Below are 10,049 nucleotides of genomic sequence, written 5' to 3' on the forward strand. Positions count from 1 at the left end.
CCCCTCACATATACGCGAGCATCGTGCGATCGACGGTGCATAAATCTATGATAATGAACCTCCCATGACCTCTTGCACACGGACAAGGGAACACAAAACGTTCCTCAAAAAAGGCAAGAGATCAATAAATGTTGCTTATTTTGTTGTCGGAAACTTTTTAACCAATGAATGGAATACGCGGGCATAATAGAAATGACACAAGAAAGGAAAGTGTATCACAAAGCCAGCCTACATACTGCCACATCGGCCACAATGTTAGAATTACCCTCACATTCCAAGAAATTCAATATTTGTAAACAATCGAAAGTCGGGTGAACGTCTCCCGAACGACGCCCGACTAACGGGCGTTCGCCATCCGATTTGAGCTCGATGATTAATAACTATGTCTGTGCTCGCCTATCGGTCTTCAATCGTTGGATTAACTCAAAACTATTGACCGATACCCTTGCGAGGTACGCACAATTTGCACGCACGATCTGCGACTCGGTAACGAACTCTGCGATCTCGGAGATCTCCTGCGACTTGTCGCTTATATTAAGAACATGTTTCGCTGCCCCGCGACCGTCGTAAGACTCCTGAAAATTGCCGGCGATCCCTAAAAATTGCAAGATGATCGTCAGAACACCGGACGTCTTACTCACGAAAATGTCATTTAGGGCTCGTAAACTAGTCTTCCGATCGAATCGCGCCTAATGTATGAAAGAACCCACTGAACTTATCGAAAAGACTCCTTCTCGATGTGAGTGGTTCAAACCCTACAGTCCTATGGCCGCACCTGGGGCAATTACTGTCGTACTGAAGTCACCTGAGTGGCGCCAAATGGCAGACCCTTGCGATTTAGCGCCGCCTATTGTAAACTAACAATTCAGTCCCTGGATCCCAAGAGTGAGTAGTCGGCCCACCCAGTAACAATAACAATTATATAAGGTCCCCTTTGTTACGACGGTAGCAAAGCCGTAGGGATGGGAGAGGTCCGAGTAATTTGTTTCATTTTACCTGTCTCGTGATCAGTTAATTGGGTGTAAAGTGTCTTTCTCATGGGAACAACATACTTGTCTAACAGTAACTGTATTAAAGTTTGTTTTATCTGACCATTACCAACGCAGCCAGGTCAAGTCGGCCAAAACCGTGATCAACTTACTTGGAACAAATCCTGGTCAACTCGGACCAACACTTCTGTCTTGGTCGAACTATTCCCCTGTTATTGTCGATATCCGTTGGCCCCTGCGGTCGAAGTCAAATTGTGCACTAATTCTTTCCATGCAGTTGTGTCCGCTATGATGGTACTCCCTATCACAACGATCCAATATATGGTTTAAAGGTATACGTGTATTGTTACATGGAGATACTTCAAATTTACCTTAGTCTGGGCTTTTGTGGTCTGATTGGTGTTTTGCTCATATAGCAGATTGGTATTTTTCTGCTACAATACAGCTTCTAAAACAACTGATATAAGTTACCATGTGGATCAAGGACGTTATATCATATAACGTCCTTGTGTGGATAAAGGTGAACTACCGATATGTGTATACATGGAGATACTTCGATTCTACCTTAGTCTAGGTTTGTGTTGCTTGTAAATTGTTTAATATCATTCTATTCCCTGCAAAATAAACATAGAAAAAAAACAGCAATTGACAGTTTCCGAAGAACGAACCTACAAAACAGATCAATTAACAGACAACTACTATTGTAAGACTACCACTGCACAACCAAAATGCAAACCTAGAAAAACAGGTTAATTAACAGGCAACTACTATTGTAAGACTACCACTGCACAACCAATCAATGAACAGCATCCAATTTTGCACATTTGCGTAATTTCGGTGTGAAAAGTATAAATTTTTCACCCGTCTCCGTTTTCACATAGCTGCAGTCCGACTTCGTCAGACGCCAGGCACATCGTGATCGCTCTTGCACGGCAGGAACCAAATAGGGACCAGGTTTACATTATCAACTACTCTTATTAGCATTACATCAATTGCACCCGTGACCAACTCTTGATTTTATATTGCAAAAGTTTAAGCTTTGTTCCAACACAAAGAAGGGACTCACCATAAATTTTCGGTCGAGCACTCCGACCTTCTTCAGATGAAATGATTCGCTGACTAATCCGGAAGTCGTCGGATGACGTCAGGTAGCAGCGAATCATAAATGGCGGGAAGGCGAAACCTGCCACCATCACGGTTCAACGAGGGTTGATGTGCCCTAATGTAGATAGCTTCATTGACGCCCCTTACGAACCAGTCCTGTTCAGTGTCTAAGATGCGAACTTGGTCCAGAGACACAGAGTGGCCGGGGGATTCGATGTATATGTGCTTTGATACCTCTGAAGATGTTGAGCTGCGACGTCTGTGTTCTAAGAACCGGGTTTTTAATGGTCGTTCCGTTTCCCCGATGTATGATTCAGTGCACGGGCCTCTGATGTTATGTCCGTTACACCGGATGTGGTACACCACACCACACTTGTGTTCTTTGGGCGTCTTGTCCTTAGGCGCCACCAATAGCTGCCTAAGTGTCCTAGTGGGCCTAAAGCAGGTCTTTATACCTTGCGAGTTGAAGATTCTACGTAAGGCTTCCGAAACATTCTTCACATAGGGTAATACTACTAACCCTTTATTCTGTGTATTGTTCCAATTTTGGTTGCCAGTCCTAGTAGTTTTGGGTGCTGTCGCACTGGACACTGCCCACTCAGGGTAGCCACACTTACGTAATGCTTGAGTTATGTGTTCCTTCTCACGCTTCCTATCTTCCGGGTTGGTGATAATCGAATCAGCCCTGTGGAATAATGTACTGATGACACCCAATTTGTGCTCTAATGGGTGACTTGAGTTGAAGTTTAGATACTGGTCCGTATGTGTGGGTTTTCTATAGATCGTTATGTCCAACGATCCATCCTCTTTGACCACAGTCAGTGTGTCCAAGAAAGGTAAGGTTCTGTCCTGTTCTTCTTCAGTGGTGAACTTAATATCAGGATCTAAACTCTTTAAGTGCTCAGTAAACTCATCAGCATAGGCTTTCTTTAACTTTGTATGCGTATCATCCACATAACGGAACCACCATAACGGAGGGTGGGGGGCTGTGCTAATAGCTATTTGTTCCAAATGTTCCATGAACAAGTTGCATACAATAGGTGACACGGGAGAGCCCATGGCAGCCCCATGAACCTGCCGAAAGAAAACTCCATTATAGACAAAATATGTACAATCTAAACAAACTTTAAGTAGACTGATCACATGTGAAGGCTTGAGCGACGAACGCGTTCATCTGAAGAAAGTCGGAGTGCTCGACCGAAAATTTATGGTGAGTCCCTTCTTTGTGTTGGAACAAAGCTTAAACTTTTGCAATATGGAATTTACCAACACAGATGAGCTTTCATTCGAACTCTTGATTTTGTTAGTTTTTCGCAAAGCTTTCAACTCGGCCAAAGCCCCCTGGTCAACTCGGTCCAAACCTCTGGCCAACTTGCCCTGACCCAGGTTCATATGGCGCAGTCAACACGGCCCAAATGCCTTTTCAACTCGACCCTAACCCCTGGTCAACTTGGTCAAAACCTTGGTTAATTTGGCCCAAAATGCCTTTTCAACTCGACTCAAATGCCCTTTCAACTCGGGCTAAAGGCCTTTTCAACTCGGGCTAAAGGCCTTTTCAACTCGGCCCAAATGCCTTTTCAACTCGACCCAAATGCCTTTTCAACTCGGCCCAAATGCCTTTTCACCCGGCCCATCAACAACGCGTCTAGTTCCGATCGGAACTAGACAAGAACCAATTGCAAAATGGCACCATCGACTTCGAGGAGTTTGTCACGGTATGTTGTTGTTTGTTTTTGTTCATCTTACACTTGCACACGAGATGTTGTAGAGCTGTGGACAGGGGGCGTGGGGTAGGGGGGCTCTCTTTGACTTTGCATTTTTTACCAGGGTTCACTTGAGGAAGTGAAGGTACGGAAGGGAACCGTGACCGGGTTTAGCAAGCGAAAGAAGTACCTGTTACTCAGGGAAAACTCTACCAAGTTAGTACGATAGTCTAAAAGCTTAGGAAGGATGTCAAGACTAACGGAGTCCTAGTTGAGCTACGAAGAAGAAGACACAAAACGGTACGAAAAGTCTGCATTTTCTGGCCACTCAGGCATGTCTGGGGTGTCGGTGGAAGGCACCACACATTCCTACTCGGAAGAAGAGAAAACAGCCTTCGTAGACTGGATCAACAGTAACCTGGCCGATGATGCGGACTGTAAGCCCTACTTGGACATCGATGTCAACACAGACGAGCTGTGGACCAAAATCCAAGACGGCATTCTTCTTTGGTGAGTCGAGTTTTAAAGAACCCATCACACTACTTACAGGTGCTAACTACTTGAAACTTCTGAGTCAAGTCGCATTGAAATTTATGTTTTTCCGGGTGGGTATGACATAATAGATTAGTCACAAGCACAATACGGCACAACAATATAATGCCTTTATTTTTGAAACTTTTTTCTTAACCTTCTGTTAGTTCTTGTCAGCTTTCAGATGATTTGTTCATCTGTCATCTTGGCTTGCTTTATGTGTCATTATGTACATACTCTCAATCTGCATTGGTTATGGAGTTAAAGGTAACTGGAAGAAGGTTAAAAGAATTTCTTATTTTGTCTTGTAGCAAAATGATCAACCTGTCGTGCCCGGACACCATCGACGAGTGTGCAATCAACAAGACCAACCTGAACCAGTACAAGATCACAGATAACCTGAGCTTGGCCCTGAACTCTGCCAGCGCCATCGGCTGTAACATCGTGAACATCGGAGCAGTGGACCTGCAGGAGGGCAAGCCTCACCTGGTGCTGGGTCTGCTGTGGCAGATCATCAGGATCGGACTGTTCGCTCAGATCGACCTGCAGCACAACCCAGGTCTATACACTATTTATTACCTCAGGGTTCTAGCTTAGGGCATTTTAGCATAGTGGGGGACTTTGTGACCATTACGCTAAAATAAGGGCCACTACGTAACTGGTGTAGTGGTGCATTGCTATCACTTGTTTGTTCAACAATGTCTTATCAATGTCTAATGACCCTAAACAATGAAAATGATGATGAAATTATGATGCTCAAAGCTGACCAAAAACCCTTCACATTACATGTGATGTTAACAACTTTTAACTCTACATTTTCAAAATCTCACCGTGGAAGGACCAAGACCCCCATTCCACACCAATCTCCTAATTGGTCGCTTTGCTACCAATGCCTTTCCCAATATGCTAAAATGCAAGGAGAGTATAAGTCAGGGATCTTTTGCAAGTCCGGAAATGGTTCCTGACATTTTTGATATCTTTGTGAACATGTTGGTTTTTACAGGACTTTTGCAGCTGCTCATGGACGGGGAGGCTATGGAAGACTTACTGAAGCTGTCCCCAGAGGAACTGTTACTGCGCTGGGTCAACTATCACCTGGAAAAGGCAGGGCACAACAAGAGGATCACCAACTTTGGAGCTGACATTAAGGTGGGTAAAGCTAAGGGCACAACCGGTAGGTAAACACACACACACACACACGCACACAGACAACCTGGACTGTAGGTACGTGCAATTGGGCCATACCATTTTTTTAGGCCACGTCCACCATGTATTTCTGAAAACGTTCAGGCTGTACAGGGCAGGTGTGTCTCCTGTAATGGCTTGTATGGGGGGTAAATCTTTAGCCCGATGGCACCCAAAGTGTTGCCTGCACGTTCTACGGCGTGTCTGCGTGCTCCAAAATCCGTCGGATTCCCTACGAGTTCATACGGAGGCGGTAACTTACCACTTACGGATCCCAAAAGATTGCCCATGTTTTGACATGTAGACAGCACGTATTTGCACGTACGGCATGTTGTACCCTTAGCTTTAGAGTTGAAAATGTAGTGTATGGTTACCGTAGCATTTCTAACTTGTCTCTGTCTCAACACTGCATGCAGTGTTGATATTTCTACTGGTTCCCTAAATAACTTGTGACTGCACATTATATTCCTAGCACATATTTGCAGTTAACCAGGTTTGCTATTGTTGCCTAACTGTAACATAACATTTTACAGACCACTACTAGTACGATAGAGAACCTAGCGCAAGTTGAAAATCACAAATCGGTGCCCCAATAAACGCAGGCACTCCCATGAGGCTTGTAACATACTTGCCATGCAAGATGTTCATATTGCTGACTCCCTAAGCTAGAGTACAGTATATCCCCAACTTCATATTTGGAGTTCTAACAGAAGGTTTGCCTGATTGCAGGACTCGGAGGCGTACACGTATCTGCTGAATCAAATTGCCCCTCCTGACAGAGGAGTTGACCTTGGACCTCTGAACGAGAATGACCCAGAACAGCGTGCAGAACTCATGCTGAAGAATGCAGACAAGCTGGACTGCAGGTAAGGCTGTAAACACACACAGACACACACACACAGACAAGCTGGATTGTAGGTAAGGCTGTAAACACACACAGACAGACACACACACACACACACACAGGCAAGCTGGACTGTAGGTAAGGCTGTAAACACACACAGATAGACACACACACACACACACACACACACACAGACAAGCTGGACTGTAGGTAAGGCTGTAAACACACACAGACATTGCAGCTGGACTGTAGGTAAGGCTGTAAACACACACAGACAAGCTGGACTTTAGTTAAGACTGTAGACACACAGACAAGCTGGATTGTAGGTAAGACTGTAGACAGACAAGTTGGACTGTAGGTAAGGCTGTAAACACACAGACAAGCTGGACTGTAGGTAAGGCTGTAAACACACAGACAAGCTGGACTGTAGGTAAGGCTGTAAACACACAGACAAGCTGGACTGTAGGTTAGGCTGTAAACACACAGATAAGCTGGACTGTAGGTAAGACTGTAGACATACAGACAAGCTGGACTGTAGGTAAGGCTGTAAACACACAGACAAGCTGGACTGTAGGTAAGACTGTATACAAGCTAAACTGTAGGTAAGGCTATAAACACACAGGCAAACTGGACTGTAGGCAAGGCTGTAAATACACATAGACAAGCTGGACTGTAGGTAAGGCTACTGTAGGTAACACATATATTCATTTTGCTCATTTGTGTTCCTTACCCTTTCAGGGCCTTTGTGGCACCTAAGGATGTTGTTCGGGGGAACTCCAAGCTGAACACAGCCTTTGTTGCCAACCTGTTGAACACTTGGCCAGCTCTGGACCTGCCAGAGGATATGCCTGACATTGAATTCGAAGGTGAGATGGTAGAGAGGGCCATGTGGGATCTGCTCATTTTGTACATGACATGTTGTATTGTGTTATAGCAAGGTTTTTAACCTTTTTGCTTTAGGTTTTCTCTTGCATTTTACTTTATGTGTGACATAGAAGTTTCCAGTGTGGCAGTACATTAAGTCTTCGTTAGTCTAAGCTGTCATCAATGAAGGAGTAACTGTTGCATAAACATGCAATGTCCTGTATAGGGCTGGGTACCGGTACAGAAAATTTAGGTCCAGGTCCGGTTCAGGTCCAAAGGATCAGGTCCAGGTCCGGACCTGAACCTGATTTAGTATGACTCATACTAATGGTCCATTTCACTAGAAAGAAATCTGTTTGGTGGAGTATTGGACTTACCGCTGGCGTTGTAAAATCCTACAACGCTACAACGCTAACTGCACTTGTACGATCGACTGTAAAACTGTAGAAATGACTATAAACTCTACTCTACTTGACCCTTCTTATTTTCTTCCACCTACAAGCGCCAAAACGCGTGAATGCCTGATCAAATAATATGTTAATTTTCTAATCGGTCCAACATCCGATCCACCGGTTTTTTTCAGGTCCGGTTTTTCTGGACCGGTCCAATAAGAAAAAACGGTTTTGTACCGATACGCTGTACCGATACCCAGCCCTAGTCCTGTAACTTGTATCCCGAGGGTACGAGGGGTGATCAATAAGTCCTCGGCCTCACCCAGAAATAATAATCACAACTCAGATTTCAAAGCCTAGTATAAAGTATAAAGTCTTAAAAACTTATATGAATATGTGCCAAAATTCAAATTATTGCGATCATTAGTTTGCGGGCGACACCAAGTAACGCTAGGAAAGAGAAGGAAAAAAACGTGGACAATTGAGCTGCGGCCTGAGGTGTGCTGTTCAACTTACTTTGCTGAAAGTCAGATACCCACTGCTTTCTGCTTGAAATAGGAAGAGAATCATAATGAAACATTTTTTGACAATGTCTTTTGTTCATGATAAAGAATTTATGGCATGAGGAACTCGACCCACACATGTCTGATCACGGTTCACCCTTCTTTTTCTCGCCACTTACCTACTGATTTACTGATCTTCAAAAAGACATTGCCTGGAAAGTAATGACTGCAATGATTTGAAATTTGGAAGATATTGATAAAAGGCTTCACACTATGAAGTTGTGCCTTGAAATTTGAGTTGTGCTTATTATTTCTGGGTGAGGCCGAGAACTTATTGATCCCCCCGTACATGTAGGTATGGATTTTATCTGTAATAGTTGATCACAGCAGCACTGTTCTGTCTAGAGCACCCTTGCTCAGTTACTATAGGGTGAATGTCTGTAGAGGGGCCTGTGTTCCATTACACTACAGAGATAAACAAGTCCACTAGCCCTATTGTCCAGGGCATTGCTGTTCGGCCAAGTGCATGTCCTGTACCCCACTTGTCCGATCGGGCAAGTAAGATTTTTCCATTGATTTTAGTGCAATTTTGATATACTTGTTACTTTTTACAGTCATGACATCAAGCAATTGTCTACAGAGAATTCCATTGCTGGAAGTGAAAATGCATATACTAGTAACAGTGACATTTGAATTTTGGGCAAGTGAAAAATTGGTTCGGGCAAGTACATTTTTTATGTGCTTGCCCGATAGGACAAGTGGATTTTAGAAAACTTGTTCAACCCTGCACTATATGTTTTGTAGCTACAGTGCTACCACGATCTCAAAACCCCTGCTTCATGTATAACAGACCATTTTCTCCCTTAGTGTGAAATTAAATCCCAGGGAACTTAAAAGCTTTTACATTTAAAAATTTTTGTGTTTTGTTTGTAACTGCTGCGATACAGGAGTAAAGCATACAAATAGTACAGGAGTTGTAACGACTAGGCTGAGTATGTTACTTTGTGGATTGTGGCATGTCTTCTATTACATGTTTGCTAGACTGCAATGGTGTTACATTTTCTCCCACTTACTTGCCTTATAGAATAGCCTTAAACTTCTCAATCTTTGGTATTTACAGATTGACATGCTTTTTTCAAAATGACTGCTGCACTGTATTTTGTAAGAATTGGCTTCCTCTTTAAGGTCTGCATGGTTGACAATGTGTGTATAGGAGTGGATGGAAAATTCATCAGGGACCCTGAGGTCTGAACCTGAACCTTTCATCTTGAGCCATCCATCTGATCTCATGTCAGGTCTTACTTGCTGCCTTCATCTCCCCTTCTACAGTCCTTCTCCAGGTCCCTAGAGGCCTGCCTTTCTTGGGAAATTCCCTTGAGGAGTCCATTTGAAGGCAACATATGCATGGGTGTCTGGTCATCAGTCTTACCTACTGTAGGGCTGGGTACCAGTACAATGTACCGGTGTGACAGCGATTTCGCCCCCCCAGCGATCTCGCCCCCCCGGGGGGCGAGATCACTAGCGTTTTCGCCCCCCTTTAGCGTTTTCGCCCCCCCCCCCCCCAAAAAATTAATAGGATTTCTCGGAGGGGTTTTAAAAGGAGCTGGTTACAAAATATTAGGGGGGCTACCTGGTAATATACTGGACCTGGGAGGAAAATAGTTGGGGGGTTACCTGGGACCTATATGGGACCTTTTTACCGTAAGATGCCATACCTTGTTCGGGGGAAAAACTAAATTGAAAAGATATTTTTTTTGGAGCTGAAATGAAAAAGGGGGGATAAAAAAAAATGTTTTTGTGAAAGTTTAAATCAACCCCGTCTTTGGGACGGAATACGTCAGCTATATGTTTTCAATTTGTCACAGAATTTTTTTTTTTGGGGAGAAAAAATTTTCAAAGGATTAAGAAAAAAACAATTGAATAAAAGTTTCTCA

The 10,049-nt window shown here is 43.8% G+C and overlaps 1 protein-coding gene and 1 long non-coding RNA gene across 2 annotated transcripts in view; both read left to right on the forward strand.

Annotated features, from left to right (window-relative positions):
* Positions 1-1,849: 1,849 nt before the first annotated feature.
* Positions 1,850-10,049, forward strand: part of LOC118425876 — a 25,845-nt gene continuing 17,645 nt past the window's right edge. Inside the window, exon 1 of the long non-coding RNA XR_004832339.1 lies at positions 1,850-1,932. This is a non-coding gene — a long non-coding RNA (uncharacterized LOC118425876). The remainder of the gene's footprint in view (positions 1,933-10,049) is intronic.
* Positions 3,378-10,049, forward strand: part of LOC118425875 (plastin-3-like) — a 14,483-nt gene continuing 7,811 nt past the window's right edge. The window contains exons 1-6 of the mRNA XM_035835008.1: positions 3,378-3,808; positions 4,129-4,306; positions 4,639-4,886; positions 5,331-5,476; positions 6,242-6,378; positions 7,095-7,222. Coding sequence (XP_035690901.1) covers positions 3,685-3,808; positions 4,129-4,306; positions 4,639-4,886; positions 5,331-5,476; positions 6,242-6,378; positions 7,095-7,222 — 961 coding nt within the window. The 5' untranslated portion in view covers positions 3,378-3,684. The remainder of the gene's footprint in view (positions 3,809-4,128; positions 4,307-4,638; positions 4,887-5,330; positions 5,477-6,241; positions 6,379-7,094; positions 7,223-10,049) is intronic.

Source organism: Branchiostoma floridae, chromosome 11 (assembly GCF_000003815.2).
Source record: "Branchiostoma floridae strain S238N-H82 chromosome 11, Bfl_VNyyK, whole genome shotgun sequence".
Classification (NCBI taxonomy): Eukaryota; Metazoa; Chordata; class Leptocardii; order Amphioxiformes; family Branchiostomatidae; genus Branchiostoma; species Branchiostoma floridae.